The sequence below is a fragment of the Plodia interpunctella genome, chromosome 8 (assembly GCF_027563975.2).
Source record: "Plodia interpunctella isolate USDA-ARS_2022_Savannah chromosome 8, ilPloInte3.2, whole genome shotgun sequence".
Taxonomy (NCBI): domain Eukaryota; kingdom Metazoa; phylum Arthropoda; class Insecta; order Lepidoptera; family Pyralidae; genus Plodia; species Plodia interpunctella.
Window position 1 is genome coordinate 10609949 of NC_071301.1, and position 27629 is coordinate 10637577.

The 27629-nt window shown below is 33.6% G+C and overlaps 1 protein-coding gene across 3 annotated transcripts in view; it reads right to left on the reverse strand.

The window, feature by feature from the left end:
• Nucleotides 1-27629, reverse strand: part of js (jiangshi) — a 49025-nt gene that overhangs the window by 9942 nt on the left and 11454 nt on the right. For all 3 annotated transcript variants that reach the window (XM_053748493.1, XM_053748494.1, XM_053748492.1), the window contains exon 3: nt 12300-12386. In XM_053748493.1, coding sequence (XP_053604468.1) covers nt 12300-12386 — 87 coding nt within the window. The remainder of the gene's footprint in view (nt 1-12299; nt 12387-27629) is intronic.

The following is a 27629-nucleotide window of genomic DNA, read 5'->3' on the forward strand; positions in this document are numbered from 1 at the left end:
CATTATTATCATAATAATTCAAAGTCTTTTAAACTAAACGTGTGTACAAAATTTTAGCGCAAACGGTCGAAGATATCTTCAAAATTAAATTACAAGATTCCACCCGAACATACATCATTAATTGCAAGTTAAACAAATGCATATAAAAACAATGTTTCTTGCCGCTTTCTTATAACCACGCAACGGATTTTGATTTTCGGATTTTTCGGAGTTTTCACCGTTGTATAGACAATTTATTCACGAAGGTTTATACATAAATATATGACCGCAAAGGTGGGTCAGGCTGATAGTATCGTAAATAGTGAAAATGGCAGCGGACTCTGAGCTTTATCGCTTAATGGCTGAAGAAGAATCGGGAAAACGAACGACAAAGAGAGTCAAGTGGATTATGTTCACATTTACATAGATGGGAACACACCTTTGCCTCGGTTTATAATGATGATTATTAAGGTACGATAAATAATCATGATGTCAAATATTTATGCTGTTATTACAAAGACATACTAATCGTGATGGATAAAAAGATAAATTAATTCAACTTGATGTTTATTTAATAATGCCAAATGAGGGTGTTAAAATTAATCAATTGCAAATTATAGAGGAAGCGCGTCGGTTTACGAATCAGTAAGTTATTCACGGGCTTTGATAGTTCACTTCCGAGATGCATAAAATTGAAGCTTGATCAAATATTATATTACTTATAAATTGAATTCAATGACGTCTAACTCAGTTTTTGTGTCGGTAATTATGATGAGGGTGCATAACACATATAATTCATTCGTGATTAAAGGTCATCTTTCAATATGGTTTCTATTGAGCTTGATGGCGGTTCATTAATTAGATATTTATTGGGTATATACAAAATATCCTTAGATAACCCTCTAAGAAGGGGATGATTAGACTTTTTGTTGACTTCTCCTTCAGCCACCAGTACAAGATTTCTGGACGGCTTAATTAACAAGTTCTGGGTTTCGAGAGACGAATATTGGGTATCATTTTATTTATTTAGTTAGGCTAGCCAATCAGACGAATATTAACATTTCTACCTGGCTTAAGGTAAGAAACTTCACCTCGTTGAAACAAGATGATATTTGCTTTATTTTTGAACAAACTTAAATTTCCTAAATTATTTTAAAATATCCATTTAGATCCGGTAGCATCATAACAACCCACATTAGCCCTAATAGAGCAAAAAGTGTGTACCCGCCATCATTATAAAAAAAAATATTGCTCGATGTTACAAGTCATCAAAACAATTCTTGGAATATGGTTATAAGATTCGCGAATTTTTACATGATTTGATGCAGATATGACTAAAATAGATTTTAGTTATACCTACAGGGAAAATACGAGTGTTTAAGCTTAAATAGCCGAAAGGGTGATGACTCGACCGATATACGTAATAACAAGTGCGTGTTCCAGTGTACTGTTCAACAAAATTAACATATTTTTTGCATCTGCTAAGCCAATTTTTTGAAAGATCATATTATGTATGATATAATATATGATAGATATGTGGGATTACAGATATCAAATTATAGATTTGCCTCATCACATGAAAAGATAAGATGTAGATATCAAAAGTAAAAAATCTCTGTTTATCTAGTATTTCGAGGCATTCTTGTAATAAGTAGCAGTAACACGTTTTATGATATACAAATTTTGATAACAGTGTTTCCATAATAACTCTCTCCTAATTACAGTTAATGCTTCTGCTAATGACTAAAGCATTCGTTATCAATCCATACTTTCATACTAATATTTTAAAGAGAAGTTTTCATTATATTTTGCTTAGAGATAAACTAGAACTTCATAAATAATACAGGGTACATTTCAAGTCAAAAAACACGGAATCTGCTAGAGGCCACTAAGATACTTAAAAATGTTAATAAATAATTCAAAATTACTTGGACAAAATATATAAAGTGTGGTTATCGCCTGTGTATTTCATGTGGTGGCTAGGCGGGTCAAACCGTGACGAATTGATATTATTAAATCGTGGACGTTACACAATTTCGCGGCGATTTGGTGATTTCTGACCGCGATGGTCCCGAAATTATCTGTTGGGAAACTTCTAGCCGTGACTGTGTTTACTTCTTTTCAATTCGTTATGTACAGTCGACCACATATCCTCTTATTTAAGCGCTATGCTCTTGTCGGTCGGACCTACACAAATTCATCGCTATTGTCGCCGTATCTCAATGGGCAGTTTTTGATTAATTTTCTAATGTATTCATAGATAACATAAGTGCTCAAGACTTCCCACACACCTGTCCGGCTTCCCGTGGCCGGATGGACGGGACGAGGGTCTTTCCACACGTTAAAAAAAAAAAAAAGTGTTCAAGACTCAACCAAAGACGAATAAGAAAAAAAACATAAAGTTTACTCGAATTTCCAAAAGGTATCATCATCAGGTAAATATTTGTTTTCTCATAAAATTCATATTGAGTTTCCCTATCACTATACTATATTGATTTGAAATAAAGAAGACGAATAGTACGAATGCGTCAATCATTCTCGCAGTCACGAATTGATGAACTATGTGAAAATGAAGCGAGCTCAAGGTAGACGTGACCAAGAGCAGCTCAATCAGATACATAGTCAAAATTAACCAATACGACGCCACATATACGGCATTATCAGCGGCGTCATACAGGTCCTTTAGTGTGCAGGTGGTAACAAGCAAGGCACAACAATATGTGAGCCATGGTTGTCAGAGAGGCACTAAATTTGCAGGCGTTGGTTGAGCTGTAATCCCTGGACATGTCTCCGTTGATTCGGCCAACTTGTGTTCGGAGCCTATTAATAACTTTACATATCGGCCAAGGTAAACTAGATCCAGGTGGAAGGTGCTCCGACAACGGGCTGGGGGACGCTGCGGGGTATTTCTTCTACCATGGTTGAAGACGATACTGAATGGGTTCGCCAGTAAAGGTAGGTAATACTTCTTCAATAAAGCTATGAGATGACCTTAAATATATATTTTTGTTTTAAAGTTGAGCGTATTTAGTAAATTAAATTTATTACTTAACAATTTAATGGCATAGATAAATTTAATCAAAATCAGAAGACATATAAATATGACATGGATGCATTACACTAAAGTAAACGTTCAAAAAAAAATAACTATCTAGAATAATCGAAAATTAATATAAACTAATTGAAAACCGATTTTATAAACCTGAATGTGACTGGATGTTTGACACTGCATATCATATTATAAGCATTTATATCCACAATTTTTACGTATAACATATTCTTAACCAGCTTTAATAAATGGCAGCAATTTATCATAGTCACATTTTCGTCACTAGAACTTAATATTTAAAGTAACTATTTTCTACAGAGCTTGCATGTTGAGAACATAAATATGTATCTATTTTCATTTGTTTCATTTCGACGCTAATTTCAGGTTCAATTATCCTAAAAGAAGTAAAGAGGATTCAACAAGTACAATACACATGTTATTCTATTTTACACAATTATATTCTGAGTGACATGATTTTGTTTAATTTTTTTATAAATATGAAAATAATAAATATATTATGACAAATCACACAGATTGAGCTAGTCCCAAAGTAAGTTCGAGAACTGTGTTATGGGATACTAACTCAACGATACTATATTTTATAACAAATACATATATAATTAAACATCCAAGACCCGGGCCAATCAGAAAAAGATCATTTTCCATCATGACCCGACCGGGGATCGAACCCAGGACCTCGGTTCAGAGGCAAGCACTTTACCACTGCGCCACCGAGGTCGTCAAAACCCTCAATTTTGTTATGTTTGTGAAACTAAAAAATTATAGTGTTTGAAGATGGTTATATCTCAATGAGAAAATTTCCGATTTTGAACAAGAAGTATATAAATATATTGTAAACAATGTTTGAGCTTTATTACTTTGATAAATTACGAATAATTTTCAAGTTCATCACTACATAGTCTAAAACAAAGTCGTTTCCCGCTGTCTATACTTTGTATGTTTAGATCTTTAAAACTACGCAACGGATTTTGATGTAGATTTTTTTTAATAGACAAGAAAGGTAATTATGGTTTTACACGAGCGAAGCCGGGACTTGCTGTTAGTTTATTATAAGAGTGTCGCGCGCTCTACATCTAAGAACGGAAGCTTGCTACTCTATTTGCACATACATAATTCACAATGTTATATCATACAAAACTGGTATAACAGTGATCTACATTTTCACCAGTTTTAATTGTATTCTTATAGGCCACCTGACCTTGCTTCTAACTGGTTTATTCGTCTATTATCGAGTTCCGTAAAAGATGGATTTTACTAATCGACTACAATAAAAATATCGAAATAAGTATATAAAGCTATTTCAGTTTCAGAGAAATATCAAAATTAAAATAAAATATTGTTCACAAAAAATAAAACATAAAATTTGAAACGATTTGAACATAGTCAATCTGGGAGAAAAAGTATTTTAAATATGGCTACCATATACTTAGATCGATAGTATGTACATAATAGAGACAAACATCTAGACAAACACGTTGTTCGCAACAACATATAATACTAGTTTGATGAAATATTTCTTTAAAAAACAAACCTCTCTTTTCATAGTGGATTAAAAATGCGGCATTCATACTCATAGCGCTTTCTCTTCACTTCTGTGTGCGCAGGCGCAAGTTACGTCAACAAAGGTCAAGGTGAGGCAACTGGTTTAGTGGATCATTGAGGCGGAGGGTCGCGGGTTTGAGCGCTCGTTATGTTTACAACAACATCGAGACGAAAGTGAGATTATAAAGGCCATTTTTTTAGCGATGTTTTGTCTGATATTGTGGTCGATGGGTTTATGAATGGAATGCAAAACAAGGTCCAATTCTGAGTTTTTAATACTATTGATTTGTTATTTGGTTTCAATGATCAATCGACGAATGCCCCGTGGTAACTTAGCTACGTGGTTGACAACTGCTGCTAAATTGTTATAAAGTCGTGTATATGGATCTTTGTTGTCCGAAATAAATGAATTTTATTTTATTTATTTTTATTTTTATTTAGGTTCTTCTAGACAATCTACTTATTAATAAAGCTTATTTAGTTTGTTTATCAAGAGTTTATCAACTGGTTTGCAAGGCCAATCGACCAATGCACCTTAATCTCGGCTATAGATGACAATTAACTACAGCTATTCTTTCTTCTAGATAATCTACGTAATAAACATAAGCTTATTATTAGATTTACTTATGTACTTCCAATTAAATACTTTTTTTTAATGCCAAGATAAATTATTCATGTTATAGAAATAGAAATGTATTTATTTGTAGCATAAAATAAATTAAAAATACACACACAGCTCCAATTTTGTATTATATGTCTATCCAAAATTTCAGATGAAATCTTAGGACAATGCCAGTGCATATAATAATGAAAATTTGCATGTAACCCAATTCGAGGTAACGTACCGCTGCAATCGAATCATCTGTGAAACAAGGGGCATGAAATCTAATTCAATAAGATTATTTCATGGATCTAAAAATTGAGTTTTTCCGTTCACGAACGCACTATAAAGTGTACACTGAATGGAGTTCAGTTCAATAATAAAAAAAGTGCAAGTACAAATGGATTGGTCTTTGATCTTTTCACGACCTTTGGCTAGACATGCGCAGGTTTTTCTGGATTTTAGATTGTTCATAAATCTTTTGTGGTTTGCCACAGATCGTACGAAATGGAGCACAAAACAAATAGGAAAGCGGATCCTTTCTTAACTTAACGGTTGAGGAAGAAAACGGGAAAACACTCGAAAGAGAGAGAAAAATTGTTTATTAGGTAACAAGGTACTCTTTTTAACAATACCGTTTACTATTATAGGATCAATTAAAATTAGGTGCTTTTAGCTAATACCCAACCTCCTTTCGAGGACTCATTGTATAATGCACGCACCGTAAAATATTTTCTGTGACCTTTTAGGCGAAGGCGTCGCGACATACAGCCAGTATACTTAGACAATAGGCGCTTGTAAAATAATGCACTTAAGCTATAATTCATGAACATTTAGCTTATAAATTAATACGGCGGCATTCATCCACATGTGTTTAGTACAAGGCACTAGGTTATTAGGCAATTAGATCATGCGGCGTCACCACAATTAAAATAGTCACCATAATTAAAACTTATTAATATGTATAAAAACATCTATGAAAAATATTAGCGTTGTTTACAAAACACTGATTCCAATATTGATGGAGTGTATGATCATTGTTTTACACACACTAGCTGATAATAATCATCAACTAGAATTAAATTTGCTCACGCACGACTATTCCCACACAAAAGCGAATTACCAGCAAGCGCCACCATCTCTTAAAATAAATTTATATGGACAAATCAAATAAAGAATGCAAGGCAATCATATACATTTCCTCGTAGCACATAGTTTTAATGCACCGTATAAAATGCATATATTATTCTTCGAATCGCGATGGTGACCTACCTGGTCAGCGGTATACAAACAACGACTATTCAAACTTTGAACATTGGCGCGCATTTGAGTAACAAAGTAATATTTTTGAATTGACTTCAGTGGCACGCGTGAAAAAGTGCCTGTAAAGGCCTAATTTCTGAATAAATAAATAATAAATAAATATATTAGGACAAATCACACAGATTGAGCTAGTCCCAAAGTAAGTTCGAGACTTGTGTTATACTAACTCAACGATACTATATTTTATAACAAATACATATATAATTAAACATCCAAGACCCGGGCCAATCAGAAAAAGATCATTTTCCCATCATGACCCGACTGGGGTTCCGACCCGGGACCTCTCGGTTCAGTGGCAAGCACTTTACCACTGCGCCACCGAGGTCGTCGTCGAATAAACGATTTGATTTCATATGACGGTGCGTTTCGAGGACCTGTTTAAGCACATTTTAAATTGGATGCGCTTCAAGTCTAATACAATACGTCACTTCAATTCGTAAGTTCATAACGCGGTAACTGCCCTTTTTGGAGCGCCATCTTTGTAAACGGTCGAAGCATGCGCAGTAAGTATAGGTCAGGGCTCCCACATTTTGCGCGGTAGCGTGCGAATCCTATTGTGACCTAAGTGCCACTTATGTTTACGACATCGTGATTCTCAGGCGTTAATATGATTAGCCTGATAATATTGTAATGTTTTAATTGTAAACTAGACTAAAATTACCACACTAGGCATCCTAAATAAACTCTTAATTTCAATATTTTGAGAAAGACTCATTTTTTTCTGTAATCATATGTAATAGGTTATTTTCGTTCATCAACATTTCAGCCGTTTTCTTCCCCCTTCCGAGCATGGTCAGCGTTTCCATATACCACGCCTCTTTATATTATGTTTTAACGTACAGTCAAACAGCACTTCAAGTTAGCCTGCACGAACCTTTATGACGCGGTATAGGGGCGAGTTTCCAATGATTTTGGGTAGGTTGATGAGCTGTTGACTGTACTGTAACCATCGATAGGTACTTATTGTAATATAAAAGGGATAAGTAGAGAAAGTCTTTATCACTTTATTAATGTATCAGACTATAACAAATGAATCAAATAGCACCATTTATATGTTAAGGTCTCTGGCTCAAGCTCTTTAGGAGAACATTAATATAAAGCCATTAAAATGACACAATTCTGTAGATAAATTTATATTACATGTTACATTCTTTCCTTGTAATAACAAAGTGTTTTTAATATCAATTAAGGCCTGTTTAACCGCTTTCTGATAAAGCATGTGATAATCTATTTACGTACGGTGGCAAACATCCAAGCATTACTGTTTCCAAGAGTGAGCCCTTTGCTAGCAAAAATCATATTTACTATTACTGACGAATTATTAGGACTATCATAAAAAAATACCGTTTCGGTTATTGTATTTATTGATATAAGCGGACTTTGGTCACTGCAGACGAAAATCAACAGCTATATTGCTACGTACAGATTGATTTGACGACCTCGGTGGCGCAGTGGCAAAGCGCTTGACTCTGAACTGAGAGGTCCCGGGATCGATCCCAGGTCGGGTCATGATGTAAAATGATCTTTTACTGATTGGCTATATGTTATAAAACATAGTATCGTTGAGTTAATATCCCATAACACAAGTCTAGAACTAACTTTGGGGCTAGCTCAATCTGTGTGATTTGTCCTAATATATTTATTAATACTAACCACTACGTCAAAAGATCTCAATCATAACCTATAGCGTTATATTAAATGCGTTTAATTGTTAATACCAAGCTCACAAAGTTGTAGGTAAAAGCCATTTAGGTAACTACTGTTAATTATTAAGTCGAACTATTCTTAACCATCTTGACATCATCCATCTATAACGCTTGGAATGTTAATTACACATATTCTACGTATCAGTTACTTGCTATAATAACAATAGACTCTCATTCATTGAACAGTAACATTTCTTGGTCGTGTCAAGGCCTCTTTTAAAGATTATAATTACCGGGCGCTATGCAAATGCGAACGACTTTATTGACCTTTTACGGTGAATTTTACTCATATTAGAAGAATTAATTTGCTTATTCGCGTTTATTTGATAGCTTTGTCTTTCATGCTGGTCTGTGAGCGAAAATAACGTGGAATATGTATCATTGTAACATTATGTAGTCAAAGAAACAACGTCTTCTCATAAGCGATAGGATAGCTTATTCTATTTCTACCAATAAGTCCGTCCGTCGTTCGTGAAATCGCGCTGAGCTCCCTGGCTTTTTTTTTTTATTTTACGCTTGACGCAATGTCCAGACCTTTATAATTATGCAAGCACCGATATTTTCTATTTCATCAAGTATTGCTTTACATGTTGGACTGATAAAATGTTAGTTACGCTTTCTAGATTTTTGGCTGACAGCCTGACGGTAGTTTGGATAAATTGCGAGTTTGAAATAACTAATAATACTAAAACTAAAAATAATTACTAAAACTAGCTTTTACCCGCCCCTTCATTCGCGCGAACTTCCCACGGGAAATGTACTTTTTCTTGGAATGAATTTCTTGGTTAGGTAGATAAAGCGTGAAGAGGTAACAAACAAACGAAGTTACTTTTGCATTTATAATGTCTAATAGGTATGGAGAAATTCGGGCATCGGTCGAATATTATGCTCCACAGCAAATAACCCTCACACTCATATCGTCTGACACTATCATGACCTTTCGCAACTTATCCGTGTGATGCATCGTCTCGTGTGACCATTCACGCGACATCTTTCTTTATGATTGGCGACAATAAATTGCGTCGAAATTAAAATGACGATTTGGAATTATTCAGTTATACAGACGGTGGGTACGGTATCTCCGCACGGCGACGTAACGGCCAGTTATGCCACTACGAAGAACTTATTACTATTAAAAATGTAGACTATGAGTTATTAATAAATAACCTTTCGCTTCATAACGATGAAAGCTTTTGATTCTAAACATAGAAGAAATTACGTCATTTATGTAGTTGTAAAGACGAAAAATGTTATATGTTATCTAATAAATGCATAACACTACCGGACTGTCCCGGCTTCATTTGGGTGAAACCATAATTTTAAAAAGTATCGTCTCTCCCTGTGCCAAATGTCATTAAAATCGGTCCAGAAGTGATTGGGTTAATTTGTTACAAACAAATATGCAAATCTCTTCTCTTTATAAAATTAGTATGGATTAATTAAATAAATATAAAAATAAAATATATTAGGACAAATCACACAGATTGAGCTCCAAAGTAAGTTCGAGACTTGTGTTATGGGATACTAGCTCAACGATACTATATTACATAACAAATACATATATAGATAAACATCCAAGACCCGGGCCAATCAGAAAAAGATCATTTTCCATCATGACCCGACCGGGGATCAAACCCAGGACCTCTCGGTTCAGAGGCAAGCACTTTACCACTGCGCAACCAAGGTCGTCAAATTACATAATGATATTGTGTTACCATATTTCGTACTTTCTTTTTCTACCTTTGGTATGGACAATATGACGACAAAATCTCAGCTCTAAAATAAACACAAAAACGAATGTAGGTCAAGAAAACCCAGAATTTATTTGTAAAGCTGAAATAAAAATTATCTATGACTGTGACGCCCCGAAGACCGGGGCACGAAATAAATTGTTTTATTTTAGGACCGGCCTTCTTGACGTCAGGCTTCTGTTGTTGCCTGACAGCTATCAAAGCTTTTTAAGCTGTCAGTACGCCATACATGCTAGCTTAGTCAAAGGTAGAGCTATATCTAAGAATAAAAATAGAAACTGAAAAACTGAATAAATCATCCTAACCACCAATCCCATCCCAACTATTATACCTATTTAAAAGAAAAAATTAGTTTGTATATTTGTTTGTTACCTTCACGCGTTATTTAAACAAACAATACTTGTGAAATTCAGCATACACACGGAGAAAAACTTTACATCCCGGACTCTCGTGGGAAACAAACGCGGGCGAAGCCGCGGTCAAATGTTAATAGCTTAAAATGACAAATAAAAATATGTCAACTAATTTTTATTTTTTCTGTTCTTGACCCTGAGTATAAAAGGATAAATATCATACGCTATCATGAATGATACAAGTTTATGTGACACATCTGGTTGTAGGCGCATAGCCAAACAAGGCGCGATGGTAGACGTTACATGCGTGGGCGCAGCGTACAAGGCGATAATTTGTTTTTACATTTCGTTCGATGAGTTATTGATATTTATTATTTTCGTATAAGGTAAGTTAGTTTATTTTTAAACAAAATAGGTTTTTTTTTATATATAAAAAAAGTATTTTAGGTATGTACTTAATTTTCGTCCATATTATAACTAGGAATAGTGTCAAATTGAATGAATTGAGCAGTTTTAATTCACGTCTTGCATCTAGAATTATGCAATTCGACTTAAGGTGCAAGAATATGTGTGTTTTCTTCGAAATAAAATCTTAATTTAGGTCTATCATCCAATCCAGCATAAATCTACGGAGAAACGAGAGTTAAGGAAAAAATTGAGAGGCTAACTAACAGCGAAAATAATGGCTTGATAAAAAATAATTTGCTGAAGTAACTTACTAATGTAGAAGATAAATAAACTGATCTTTTAGTCCCGCCATATCAATCTATATCTCTAAAATGCTTCAAAGTAAAGCCTAAAAATCCAATAACAAATATATCTATAGCTCAAAAATAGGAAAAGAACGAAAAGCCAATACAAAAAAAGCCCTTATTCTATTGCCCATATATGCGTGTTTGTAATTACTGACAAAAACGCGAGTGCATCCTGGTTGACTAGGCAATGCGCATGCAATTACCAATTCCATGCAAACACTTCCTGCTTCACCACACGCCAGGTAATTGATGATAGCCGAGATTATATAAAGATTTACAAGCTCAAGTGCGTAACAATAAGTTTTATAACTTCATGCATGGAGATGTCATAAAAAAAGTAGGACTTTGATTCCGATAGAGCTTAGAAAGGGATCTTTACTTAATAGAGAGAAGATTTTTTTTATATAGGTAACCCACGGTTGGGCAAAAGTCCACATTCTCGGTCTATCAATCTGTCCTTCGTCTTCCCTTCCCTCACTCGACCATCCGCAGTTTATCTCGATAGGTTAACAAGAATATGAAGATTTTCCATTCGATTTTTTTACAGGGAAAAGACAAATAGATTAGGTAAAATAGGCGCACGTCCATATAGTAAGGTTTCATAAGGTTACATAAAGTCATCTCTGAATAGCTCATTAAAACCAGTAAGGGCATTTACGTATCTAAATAATGCATTCTGATGAATATCACATTCCCTTTTTGTACATTGGTTTAGACATTTTAGGAATTTGTCATAAACTTTAAAAACATTTGGTTTTATAAGTAAACGTATGGTTTCTGGCTTAGAATTAGGCACTTCAAATTCTCGTCATTATGAAGTGACTAATAAGCAACAACAGCACTCCATGGTTGATGCCAGACTTAAATTCACAGCCAAATGGTCCAAATTTAAAGGTTAATTTCATATGCGGACCCCAAACTTCGAGACGACAAAACCGAGATGTGAAACCGTGAACACTCTGAGGATTAGAGAGAGAGAGAGAGAGAGGCAAGTAAAATTCTAAGAAGGGTACCTTCGTCTATCTTCTAAAAAGGGAGATATCAAGATTACCTATACCCTGGCGAATGTGAGAAATCCCTAGTATCTGCCTGACGATAAATTCAAAATTCTTTATTCAAATTATGATGATGTGATCATATATTGGCGTGAAAAGTTACTTGAATGTCTACTGCCATTGCAAACTATCATCACTTACAATATGGATATACTTGTTGTTACCTGGCATCCTGTCTCGATATCAGCGTAGTAACCAGACGCTCGCCCGCGACACGTGAACCTGGTCAACGGAATCCGCACTCCGGACACCTGGGGACAAGCGATGCAAATGTTCACTCATATTTTCTATAAACAGTCAAATTTAAAGTAAAATGAAAACATCTCGTCTCTTCTTAATCGGATACAAAATGATAACATACAGAAACAGTTCAAATTATTTCCAATAGATTAGTAAACATATAAGAATTCCAATACCTTATGATAATTAAATTTATTTCCTGAGGAACCCTCAGGCTGGTATCTATAATAGTAACCTAAATGAAACTGTCAAAACCAATAAATACTTTTACAAATCTGATTAGCTGATTCCAAATCGCTTTAAAATTTTGTTTCTTCGTTATTTATTATTCTGATATTCTTACAAGGAACGAACAAGCCCTCGAGCGATGTTTTTGATTAAGAAGATTGATTACAATTATATTGATAAACAGCACGTGATGTAATACGCGTATAATAAATGGAACTGAAGCCATGTGTTATTATTAGTATCAAGGATGTAATTGCAATAACATTACCTGAAAAATTCAAAACATAGAGAGGTCGCTTCGATAGTAGTGTATTGCGGGGATAATAAATACATGAAAAAAGATTTCTTTCCCTCACCATTATTACGATAATAAAAATCATCTAAATGTCAATGCACAGATCTATTACGATTATGAGCATCGAGTTTGTAATCGGTTGGTAAACATAATCGATAATGATCGGTCACTATCGTATGATGCCTTTGAGAAATGTCACTTTCGAAACAAGTAGTTATTATATCTAAATGCTTGAGTGAGTATTTTGCTTTCAAGCATAAGCTACCTGAAATTTTGGAGATTTATTATTATTTATTTATGTGGGGTGTATGTTAAATGTTGAAGTTATATTTATCTTCATTTGCGTTAGTTAGTAGTTACGTAGTGAACGGGATAAACGTACGTATGCGGGTGAATTTCACGTGCGTTTTTAACTGTCGCAGGCTGTCATTAGTGTTTGTTAAATTGTACTATACACAGTAATCAATTTAAATATCCTATTTTATAAATAAGTAAAGTACTGGTACAATGTTAATTTCATAAATAATAAATGTAAAAAAATGATTCTTTATTTTTTTAAAATGTTGCGACACTAATGATACGCTACACGCCGCGTTCAAACTGTCGTGAAATTCACCCATGATTATATGACAAATGAAATTTATATTTCAAAAATGGTAAGCCCTTCTAGCGTTATAGAGACCAACACTGTTTGAATGAGTTTCTTTCGGCATTTCTTCTCAGCAGTGGTCGTTCCGAAATGCTAGTAGTTTGTAGCTTTGGTAAATAACATTTAATTTAAAATATGACGTGAAAAAGGAAGTGCCTGTGAAGGCATAATTTCTGAATAAATGATTTGATTTTGATTTTGAAAAAAATATGAATTGATTAGGAATATAGTCTAGGTAGTTAAGATTTCCAATGTATAACGCTAATTAGTTTGAAATACTTTGATTTGCTCTGTTTGATTACGTACGTACGTACATACTCTCCGTTACTTTTTCTTATGAGTACATGTAAATAGGCTTCACAGTACTTATTTATGAATTATTTTAAAATAAAACAAATATTAGCTCAAACTTATGTAAAACATTTACACCACGAAATTAATTTCCTAAAATGTCTGTTTAAATCATAAAATGACATGGAGTTTACAAAGCTATGTGTTCAAAATATATACCTACCATATATCAGTAAATAGTAGATGTTATTCCAATCACTATAAAATCCAAATATTTTCATCAACGCTATGTTTGGACTAGACAACTACACAAACGCTTACACAAGATTTTCCAAGACATTCCAGCATGGTCATTTAATACTGTGTAACACTGAACATACATACAGACATTTTGTAACATTAATTACCATTTGTGCTAAGTATGGGAGAGTTCTCATGCATAATAGCAACTTCAAGATCACCGCTCACGCACATGGAAATTAAAAAAAGCATATCGGAAACTAGTACATATGTAAATCATTACTTTTTCATAATTAATTGATTATGTTATTATCTGTACTTATTCTTTGATGAGATATTTTAAATAATTCAAATCCATTTGGAATTGAATTATTTCAAAGTTAAAGTCGAAGTTATTTATTCATAAATTGGACCTTTACAGGAATTTTTTCACGTTAAATTTAATACTTACAGGAATTTCTCAAAAAGCTTCAAACTGCTAGCATTTCAGAACGACCACTGCTGAGAAGAAATGCCAAAAAAAAAAAACTCATTTAAACAGTGTATAATTTGTATTTTTTCAGTTTCATTTAATTTAATGCATTAATTTCTGAACTCTCTCTTTCTCTCGCTCTTCCTTATCTTGCCATGCAATTACGAATAATTGCATTCTATGCTATAACTAGTGAACAAGTTAATATTTGGTGTTCGGTCTATACGATACTTACACTTATACACTGCTAAAAACAGACGCTGCATGTTTTCGTTAGCAAGTTGTTAATATGTTGTGAAGTTGTATCCTTACATGAATAAACATAGAAATCTCACAACTACCAAGAACTAACGGTCACCGATGTTATCAGCTGAAAGTGGGTCATAACATCCATTAGGTTATCTACCCTTGATGGAGGATGATCGATAGATCGAGAGTAAACAATACTTTACACGTTATTGACCTTTGAAGAATGCGTCTTTTGGACGGAAATCGTGTCGATTGTTGATTTGACTGACTGTACCCTAAACTACAATGCGCGGCTACCGTGAGAATTATTGGGAAATTGTATCTACACCGTGTATAGTTTCAGGGCTTGATTTCACGTGTTTTAAACTGAGTAAAACATTTAACAATAAGTTGGAAACTTTTTACCTGCCTTAATATAATAACAGCGACTCGCCGACACCCAGATAAACCCTGCGAGGTTTTTGTGGCGCGGTTTTATTATATAGTTGGATATTGTAAATTGTACCAAATAAAGAATTTAAATAAACAGTAATAAGTGAAAAAAGTTTTCACCTTTTTCACTTATTACTGTTTATTTAAATTCTTTTTTTAAATTCTTTATTTAAATTTCTTGAGTGGCACAAATCTACTGAAAAGGTTTTCACCATTTCAGTAGATTTGTGCCACTCAATTGTTTTTAATATTTGAAGTGATTTATTCCTAGGAATAAATGAAGTCTATATTACAGGCTAATTCGCATCAACAATTTGGTGCGTTGTGAATGAGAAATAGTATTATCCATTTCAGTTTCAGACCAATTCGATCGGAGTGGAAATCCTGCGTCTAAAAGGAATGTACCGGCTACTCAGCCATACAAAAAGTAAATCTTTCGGATCGTAATCGTTTTGAGTATATTATTGACACAATAAAAGACTAGGCTTGTAGATTTTCTTCTTTCAAAATATGCATAGATTCAAATGCATTGGTATTTGGTACCTGAAACTCAGTATTTTTGTGATTAAAATAAAAATTATTTACGTTTTAAACCAATAAGCAAATAGCACTTCTTGATAAGACTCATTATGCAAGACAATTGACCAACAGTTTTTCAGGAAAGCAACACACTACCCTCCTTCACAAAGCCAACAAGGACCGTGACCAAATCGCGCTTTGTGTAATTTTGGTCATGCCAAAGGTGAGTCGAGTTAAACATGACAAATTACAAGGTTCCATATACGAAGACCACGCAACCAGCTGTCACAGACGACATCATGGCAGATCACGCTTGACAGTTTTCACTGAGTCCTTATTTCGTTGGAATAGAGTTGTTTTTGCAATTGTATTTGTTAATACTAATTGATGTTAATGTGACTTATGTGACAAACGAGTCACTATTTGACAAGTATTTGCCCAATAGACATTGCAATTGTATTTAATACCCTCTGATATATTGACCTAGGTATGTAATGTAATGTGACCAAGACTATTATATTTTTACTACGTCCGTGGTTTAATATTATGTGGATGGGTATATTAAGACGACTTACGATTTCGAAACCTACGGAAAGTCTTTAAATAGATTGACACTCGACTGTGTCTAGAGTGGTGTCTGATTTATTTACTATTGAGTAAGGACATTTCAGACTTTTTCAGTTGATTTTACGTTAAGAATTATGTTCGTGTTTATATTGACATCACTAAATCGTCATCAACAGGAACAAACTTATATGGTTCGGTGACGGCTTCGATGCTTATATTTAACAAGAAAATGATATACAATGTTTCCGATTTCAGTTGTCGGGGCAAACAACCTTGTTGTATGTATGTTTTGAGACTTTTTCTTGCGTGGACTATGGTTTTCATCTCAAAATTCTCCGTTGGTAGGCAGTACCTTGGGTTATACGAGTATATCAGTATGTATAAAAGTACTACAACTAAAAACGACTCACACAAATTGTGTCAAAGGATCGCAACACATGACAGATGTGTGATAGCCCTCTACTCTCTATTGTATGCACCGACATTGTCTATGCGTTGCATCGCCCACAATTCACAGTGCAGTGCGTACATGGGAATAGTTATATATTGCTATTTAATCTATGTTGTGGTTTCGACATGCCTTGTTGACTGTAAATTTCAGTTTATATTTTCGTTGTGCTCGAAATTGGGTTAAAGGGTTACTCGTCAATTAGTTGTACACAAAAAGGAATTATATACAAATTTTACATTTAAAAAAATATTTTACCTTCTTTTTTTGTAACTATATTATATTATTATATATTTTTGTAACTATATAAAAACAGAATATGTACCGCCAAAATAAAGTAATGACACAAAAAAAAAACATCGATCGAGCCAATTAATTGAGCAAATAAAAATGTAGATTATTAACGGTATTTTTATGAATCTTTTGCACATAATAAGTACTCGAGTTTAAAACAAAAATTAAAACAAATATCAATAAAAGAAACGTGTGTTTCAAATCGTGAATAACAAAAAAAATTATCATAACAAGATATAATACAAAAGTTTTTGTTATTTCGTAAATCTTCCATTCATAGACAGTTAAAGTAATTTTAGTGAATTCGTACTATTCAATCGAACTGACCGGGACCGTGAGAAATCAATTCGCTCATGCCAAATATATAAATACATATAATAAAACAGTAAAAAAAGTGTTTCTTTACATTGAAGATATTTAAATATAAAAAATTGAGATCGATAGAGAATCAGTAATAGAATAAGATTTAAAAAAAAAAGCCTGTTTGTCAAAACACCTGATGGTGCAGCTAAATTATAGGGAATGTAGAAATGACGACTTAACAAAAATTGAATTCTGATGAGCATTTTCTGTCGAGATATAAAAATCGAAGATCTGGAATACCAGATGTAGACGTATAATGGCACAGCTAAACTATAAGGAATATAGAATTGACGCTCTAATAAAAGTTGTTCACTCTGATGAGCATTTTCTGTCGAGATATAAAAATTGAAGATCTGGAACACCTGAAGAAGAGTCATAATAGTTCAACTAAACTATAGAAAATATACTTTTCCAGTCTGATTAGCATCTTCTGTATGTATAGGTATCGTTACATTTGTCTGTACAATTAAATTTGTCTAATAATTTTGACTCATTACCAAAAATTGTTCGGCCACGCGAACGAAGTCGCAGGCATCAGCTAGTTTTGAATAAAGCCTGATTTTCTATAACAAAGTATTTACTACTCAACATAAGAATAGTATTCACTAATTTGATTCATTACCCGCACTTAACTCAGACACATTGACAAGCTATATCGCAAAGTTTCGAGTATTGCCACATAAGGGTTGAGTGCTCATTTAAATGGTGCGGATTGAAATCACGATATGAACTTTATGTCAAGGTGTTAAAGGTGATGATGCAAGTTTTCGTTAGGATGCGTAGGATCAGGACTATTAAGTGGATGGAAGTGTAAAATGTTGGTCAAGTAGATTGCCTGGTGTTGAAATGTAGCTGGAATCATAATTTGATGTAATATTATAACCACAGACAGGAAAGATAAAAATATTCTCTTATTTGTTTATATATGTTTTTAACTTAAACACTTGATCATAATAAATCTATCAAATATTGCAATGTTTTGTACCAAAGAAAATTCCTAGACTATTAAGTTTAACTTTAATAAGTCACAAGTTGATTTTAATATTTTTGTTGTTTTAGAATTTTTATCCTCGATAGTTTTTATGGACGTAAACAACTAGGTATTGCAAATCATCATTGGGTGACATTTTCACCTTACAATTTGCATACAAAGTGAAGCTAATTCATTGCGGTGTAAAAGGATCGTAAAGTCAGAAGTGTTTTCTCTCTGTAATAGAGTATTAATAATGTCTTGCTAACTCAAATGTTCCACACTGGGGCCAATATTCACGCAAACGAAGTTAATGTCAACAATTTTCTCGAAATTATTTTTTTGAGAATTAACACTTTTAACCTTTATCAGAGAATTAAAATCGAAAAAATTCAGTCAATCATACTGATCGATCGTAATTAAAATTACGGTTAAAGGATTTAAGCAAACGCTTCGTATGTAAAAAAATATAGAGAATTTGTGAGAAATATATGAAATATACTTGGTTTATATGAGAATTCCCTGGTCGCATCTATCATTAAAATGTACCTGTGAACCAAGATCCCAGTGGATAACTTCAAAGGAGGAAAATCGCAATTTTTTTTGAAACAAGTACTCAAATGGTAATCAAAATCACGCGTATACATAAGTATAATTCAATTCCTCTCTAATGCTAGAGAGACCTCCAGTCACAGCTTTATAGTCATCTAGATATTATATATTACTACTTTTTGGGGACGCCAGTGCGAGCACCAGACGCGTGATCAGTCCTCCCATACTGGAACCATTTCACCCAATTCCCCTGAGGAGTGCAGGTTAGATGGTCACCCTAGGTTTGCGGCGGTGCACTAAACATACTAAACACCTGTACTTTTTAGACATCTAGTTACTGTTAGCAAAGTCCTATCACCGATGGAGGATACGGTTGGAATTGCTCCAATAAGTCTTATCGTAACTTCCGGTTACGTAGCTTCCGTCGTCGTAACTGATACCATAAAGCAATGAAGTTGTAAAGAAAATAAAGTTCTGTATCAGTAAATGCTATGTAAGGTATAATGCTAGTATTCGCCTTAGTAAAAGTACTTGAAACAAAATTGACGTAATGTAGGATTACGAGAAAACCCCTTAGGGAATGATTTCCACCTTCTATAATAGGTCTGCTTAGTGTGGGTTGCGCCGTCAACTTTGACGTTAACTTCAACGTCAGCGGCGGCCCTCGCCTTAGAGTACGCAATCAATCGTTTGTCTTTCGAGCTCTAAATATTAGGTCCTTACATATGAAATTGGCGTTTGGTATAAGAGAAACAAAAAGTCAAGAAAAAAGAATATTTTTTAATATAATATATTTATTGAATCAAAGTAAGAACCATTATTATCTATACACTTTTGCCATCTCATAGGTAGACCCCTTTACAAAAAAAATCAATAAGATCTTTGAAGGTTGTTTGGAATGCCTTATTAGAGGTGATTTTTTTTCCTTGGAAGAAGTTTTACAAAAATTTCGAAAAAAAATGGTAATCTGTTGGAGCAAGGTCCGGGGAGTACGGTGGATGTCTTAGACATTCCAATTGAAGCTCCTCTAATTTGGTAGCCGTCTGTTGTGCAGTGTGTGGTCTAGCCTTTTCGTGAAGCAGCAGTTGCGTAGAGCGATTGACCAGCCTCGGTTGTTTAGCAGCTAGCTTTTTTATCATAGTTTGCAAATGTTGACAAAAGACGTCTGCCGTAATCGTCTAGCCAGATTTGAGAAAACTGTAATGAACGACACCGGTACTAGTCCACCAAACGCTTAAAAGTAATTTTTTTTGGATCAATTGTCGCTTGGGGCAGGATTTGGCTGGCTGGCCAGGGTCCAGCCATTGCGATGACCGTTTCCGATTACCGTAGAGAATCCATTTTTCAACACAGGTAATGATTTATTTAAAAACCCTTCATTATTGTGCCGGTTAAGTAATGTAACGCAGCAGTCGACACGCGTTTGCCGGTTTGCTTCACTAAATTCGTGAGGTACCCACTTTTCAAATTTCTTAATCTTCCCAATTTGCTTCAAGTGGATTAAAATAGTTTTATCACTAACACCGAAGCCTGAAGCTAACTCGAACGTGGTTTGCGATGGCCGTCCACGGGGCTTGTTCTGCAGGTCGAAATTCCCAGAACGAAAATGTTGGAACCAAAAACGCACTGTGTTTTCTTTTGCGACACGACCGCCATACACATCATTAACCCTTCGAGCCGTTTCCGCAGCACTGGTGCCACGGTGGAACTCGTACTCGTAAATAACGCGATTTTTCAATTTTTCCATTTTTTAAACTGAGTGACGCAAACAGAAAAATCAGAAGAAAAAAAAAACAAATGAATGACGGTTAACGAAACACAAATACATGTGTAAATAGCTGTATAAATTTGAATTTGGAATTCCTAATCAAAGAGGAGAAATTTGTGATTAAAGTGGCCAGTACAACAAAACGCCAATTTCATATGTAAGGACCTTACCGTAAATTAAGTTTGTCCTAAAGCTTTTTTGGATGAGCAAATGCTGATTCAGTATTTTATAATAGTCTATAAATAGTCCAATCAGTCAAATCAACACGAAGAAGTATTCTTTATAAATTTAAAAAATAAAAAAATAATTATTTTAAAGTCGGTGTTCTCACGCGGACAGCACTCTTTTGAAAATTATTCAATAAAATATTACAGACAAATACAACAAAATCCAGGTCAACCCACTGGTCAACTGAACTCATAAACGCAGTTCGTTACGACCTCTTCCGTCACGTGACGTAAACGTAGCGAGCACGTAACATTCCCAATAAGGAGGATTCTCGATTCGCCGCGTTTCATCTGATTTTATCTTTTCAATTTCGAGCGAGGCCAGCAACGTATCTATTCAAAGCCAAAAATATATCTGACAATTTATTATAAGGCTATTTGTTATAAGGCTCTTTGTATAAACATTCTTACACTCGACGTTGCATTTAATATTGGTTGTGTAACGCCACAACCACGGGTCAGCTCTAAAAATATACTTTATATACTTAAATACAACGATTGATGGCGCAGTGGAAAAGTGCTTGCCTCTGAACCGAGAGGTCCCGGGTTCGATCCCCGGTGGGGTCATGATTGAAAATGATCTTTTTCTGATTGGCCCGGCTCTTGGATGTTTATCTATATATGTATTTGTTATAAAATATAGTATCGTTGAGTTAGTATCCCATAACACAAGTCTCGAACTTACTTTGGGGCTAGCTCAATCTGTGTGATTTGCCCTAATATATTTATTTAAATCTTTTAGCTGACCCCGGGCTTCGGGGCGCCACAGCTCCAAATATATATGCGAATATGATTGCAGAGTGAATAAATGAGTTTATTTTAAACATTTTCATCAGCCATTAATTACATTTGTATATACTTACTTAGAAAATAACTTTCAAGAGTAGCGTGCAAGTTAATAGAATAAAAGTTTTTATCTCGGCACTTCCAGTCGTCTGTTATGTTGTCGCAGCTAAACAAGGTGGGCTGTTCCCAATCTGTTACTAATCCAGTTGTACGCAACAGACTGAAACTAGACTAAAGCCACGGTTTGTGCAACGAAATCACGTGCAACATTACAAAATTGTAAACTATACTTTGGATAAAATTACCAAAACGCAATGGAAGTAACAATATATTATTATGTTGATAAATTTACCATCCTCTCCTTGATTTGGCTCATTTTTATAGAAATATGATAAGAAATTATAACCTCTATATTAATTATTATGCCGGACAACCACACCCGGGCTCCTGGGCCTGATTCATGGAAAATTATCTTTTTCAGGATGAATTTAACAATTACTTATAATATCCCATAACATAAGTCTGGAATTTACTTTGGGACTAAATGAATCTGTGTAACTTGTCCCTATTTATTGACCTCTCTAAAAATTATACATTCCAGATTGTTATTAACAAAATTGACTATTTTTTTGTCTGAAATAAAGATATTTATTATATTATTTCGTTTCTCTATAAGTCTTAATCTTTCCCCTATTCAGTTTTTACGTAAAAAATCCAATTTGCCAAACCCACTATCTCTCTCTCTTTCTCTCTCTCTTTTAGTTGTACATTTTCCATTCTTCTCCTTTATACACGGTATATAACATCGAATCCACTACCTATAAGCTACAATAAACAAATTCCCACTGTGTAATCTAACACCGCCCCCTCAACAAATTATGTAAATTATTTGGCTAAAAAACGCGTGTCATTGTATTCATCATGGTTAGCTCATTTGAGGGAGGATTATCACTTTTACAACGGCATTGTTGATATATAATCCTGCCTAATGATCTTGTGCTATAGTTTCTTTCATTTACAAAATACAGCTAGGTAATTTACGCAAAACGCAACCAAAACATTTAACAAACAAAAAATAATATTTGTTTATATTGTAAATAATACACAAAGTAATTACAATAAGAATAGCATTTTAAATGCTATTCTTTCAAAATAAATTGTTATTTTAAATATTAATAATAAATTCTTAAAGACTTCATGTTTGCTTTCCATCAGATTAGATGCGAACAAACGCATTTAAACCTAAGATTTGTGATAAATTGTTCTTATTTTTTATTATTATGAAATCCACAAGGATATTTCATTCAATTTAAACCGCTCTGTAAAAAAGCCTAGAGTTAACAAAAGTTGTTCATTAAGAGCTTCAATGAAAGATTTATCAGGCAGATAGTTTATCAGCCAATCTTAAAGGCAGGATAATCCTAAATTACCAGTGAATGGTTCTGACCAAATGTAGGTAATTATATTATGTATTGTTGTTACTTTGTGGTTAAGGTCTTTTAAACTATTGCAATTAAACACACTTTTCATTTTAATTTTAATTTGACGTGTAGTTAATAGTGCCTGTTAGGGTCTAATTTCTAATGATTTGACTATATATTTAACCAAGATATTACTGATTAATATTAAAATGTTTCTAAATTTGATAAGTAAGTTTAAAAAGAAAATGTGAACAGGTACATTTATTTTGCCATACTAGCGTAACGGGGGAACTGGTCAGCTCGATCTTTTATTAAAAGTTTTTTTTTTGTTTGGTTAATTATACATATATACATAAGTATATATATTTTCCTTTCATCAGCACTTGATCACAATCATAATATGTTTCAGTATACCTTTTGACCATGTACTTTATTGTGTACTTACATGTTATATTACTGATAAAAAATTATACATAAATTTATATTTAAAAAATGGTAAGCCCTTCTGGCATAATAGGGACCAACACTGTTTGAATGAGTTTCTTTCGGCATTTCTTCTCAGCAGTGGTCGTTCCGAAATGCTAGTAGTTTGTAGCTTTGCTAAACATCATTTAATTTAGAATATGACGTGAAAAAGTGCCTGTGAAGGCCTAATTTCTGAATAAATGATTTGATTTTGATTTTGATTTTAACTCCATTTTTCGTTTTATATTTTGCAATTTACAAAATAAAAGATTATACGAGTATATGACAACCTCGGTGGCGAAGTGGTAAAGTGCTTGCCTCTGAACCGAGACGTCCCTGGTTTGATCCCCGGTCGGATCATGATGGAAAATGATCTATTTCTGATTGGCCCGGCTCTTGGATGTTTATCTATATATGTATTTGTTATAAAATATAGTATCGTTGAGTTAGTATCCCATAACACAAGTCTAGAACTTACTTTAGGGCTAGCTCAATCCGTGTGATTTGTCCTAATATATTTATTTATTATTTTATTTATATCAAGTGTGTAGAATCGACCCATTTCAATTCAATATTGAATGAAATATAAACCAAGTTTTATTAAAGTTGCAAATCATGACCTACTTATTTCATATATAAGGCATTTTTGTATCTATATTATACATTTAAAACCATTCTTCTCTAAGGTTAAATATATATATATATATAGAGGTCCAGTCTGTTTTATATTGTCAATATTTCATTATCAGAAGGCTAATTAATTCCCAAATGTTAATCTCGTTTTTACATTTGATGTGACCGAAATATCATGTCCCTAAGATCTCCAAATACAGTCATTATAAATCTGCGATTCAAGTATTCTGGGAGCCACTTTTCAAGGCCGAAGAGGCTTGTAATTTTTTACGTGTCACTTCCAAAAATGTTGATTATTAATGTCGCTTCTTAATTAGGAGAATATAGTTAGTTGTCAGCGTGTTGGCGTGCGCCGGCCTTAGCACTGCATGTGCCCTGGGCAAAATTTCTATAAAGCCCCCTATAATTCCACGGTGACCGCGTGTTGTGCGACCTAATGCCACCTTCACAATAGCGATGAACCTTCATGGTGTAATTCAAATATGAGCTTTGTTACCAAGAAAAAAGATAAGGAATGCATGTCGAAACCGCCAAGTTCAGCGAACTGTTTGCCGATAGTGTGAAATCAGCATAAAAATAACCCATTAGCAAGAACTAATACAAGCGGCGCAGCGTTTCTGTTGCAGCGACTTTCCCTGGCAGCCGATCAGTAATTTTGTAGCAGCCTTTGTTGGTTAAAAAAAGGTTATACGCTAACCTGCGCCCCTTTATATCCTGCGCCCTAGGCGGTCGCCCTAAACCTACACCGACATTGATATTATTTGATTAAGTTCAGACCAATTTGGTAAAGTTGTGATTAATCTTTTACGGTTTGCCAAATTTGGTGTGGTCGAGATTAAATTGTGATTATAAAATAGATGTAACAAGCCTCAGGTTACTCATTGCGTGATTCATTCTATATAAGTTTATCGAAGTATAATCAAAAAGGTTTTCGTTTTATAGAATCTGCTAGATCTGGCTGGTTGCTTCTCAACGTTTGCTTTTACACAATTCTAAGACTGAAAGATTAAGTACTTTTAGTCGTTATAATAAAAATTAATAAATTATTGCAATGTATATAGTTTAAGAGCATATTATGTATTTGCAACGCACTTCTCTAATTTATTTTACACAAGCTAAAACTACAAGTGATGTTAAGAAATTTCTATAACAATTACAGATTTGAAAACTTGTGTGGCAAGGTGCGGGCGTCGCTGTTTAAAAAAAAAACGTTGGAAACAGATTTTATCTAATTTTATTTTGAATCAATCAACTTTCATTGCAACAAATGTTTTATTATAAAATTGCTTCCGAGAAAGATTTTGATTTTTGTTGCATTTATCCACTGTAAACATTAAAAATGTTGATTATTTAAAAACTTGGAAACAGCAAGAAATTCTATACGTAAGTTAAAATATTCTAGAATTAACAACTTGACTACTGCTTAGAGGGTACAAATTGTACAAGACAAGCGCGTGGCGCCGCAAGGACTTCAATAATTAAAACTACATTTTGAGCTTCTTCTCGGAGGAAATATGCGGATGCATATTTCCTCCGAGAATATTCAAATGCAGTGCTAGTATTCAAACTCAGGTAATATGGTAATTAGTCACATGATATGACTCGACCGTATAACATTTTGTTTAATATACTGGCTCAATAGCAATACATTTAAAATTAAACAAAATAGGAAGGCTTTATTTAGTTCAATTTATGCTCCGCGTAGATAGATAACACACATATAAAAAGACACACAATTAACAATTTAAAATAAAAGTAAATTATTTATTTGAAATGAAAGGACACGGTGTAGAAATCATACCTACATGACCATAAACTCATGAAACTGATTCATATTATGTATATTTCATGAAACTGATTCATATTTATATTTATAATTAAAAAATGGTAAGCCCTTCTGGCATAATAGGGACCAACACTGTTTGAATGAGTTTCTTTCGGCATTTCTTCTCAGCAGTGGTCGTTCCGAAATGCTAGTAGTTTGTAGCTTTGCTAAACATCATTTAATTTAGAATATGACGTGAAAAAGTGCCTGTGAAGGCCTAATTTCTGAATAAATGATTTGATTTTGATTTTGATTTATGAATGTATATACGGATATAATGGAACCTTTAAAATTAAATGTTCACTACGTGCAGTCAACAGCCTGCACTTCAACCTAATCACCATTGTAAATTCGCCCCTATCCCTATACTATAGATAGGAAATAGGGGCTTTTTACTTTATTTAACTATTTATCAAAAACTCTGTGTTAATGGGTATGTTTCAGAATACATTGGCTTTAAAAGCGACATACTAGTTGAAGCTACCAAATTGAATTTTGAACCTTGTATTTCTAAACTATACAGCTTTTTTGAATTTATTTCATAAGTAAATATTAACTATTCCTAGAAAATTTATTATAAGTTTAATTTTAACGACGTATGAAATATGTCGTACGTCGTTAAAATAAAACTAAACTATTAAATTTCCTTAACTTTAACTAACTGGTTTAAATTATAAAATTACATTTTGGTAATTATAAAATGTTGGACTTAACCATAATGAATCCACATAAGTAGAGGCCAAGTTGTTCGTTTCGACATGCCAAGCCCAAAGCTCAAGATGCACTTTATGATAGCTAGATGTTATACAAAGCTTATTTGAACTTCCAAGTTCGACTATACTAGTCTACAAAGCTTAAAGCTAAAATTGACTGACATTTTTTAGTCACGAACTTATTATATCTAGATTGCCTGTCGATGATATAACGGTCGATTAATATTGTATTGTAGCTAAATATTTTTAAGATTTGTTTTGCGAAACTATTTTATTTTGTTAACTATATTAAGTTTATTTATTTTTTATACAATTTAATAATGTATATACATCACTTATTGACGAATAGGTGTGCACTCAAAATATTTTACATTAGGTTAGTTCTTATGGTTGTCCCACTATTCCCTATTGATACTATAAAATTATTCACAGTTTTGCATTTTACTCAGTTCCGTTTAGCGAATTTTAAAAAGCTGAAATTTAGATTTTTTTTTAAATTTCCATTTTTAAGAATATTTTTCCTGTGACTGAGGTAAGAAATTTGCAACTTTTTAAAATGGAAATATGTTAGCCAATAGGGTTACTTTATTTTATAGATGACGCCAAATAAAAAGCTAGTAATATATTTTATATAGTACTATATACATATATATATTAGTACTATATGTGTACATAATAATATAAATGGTCTATAAACTATTCAGAGCATCAGTCTGAAGACGTAGGTCTTCAGACTGATGCTCTGAATAGTAGTAGCGAAAGTAGTTTCGCTGACTTTCTAAACAACAACAAATTGCTAAACAAAGCGAGCTTTATTCATAATTAATAGCGGTGGATATGTCGAGAT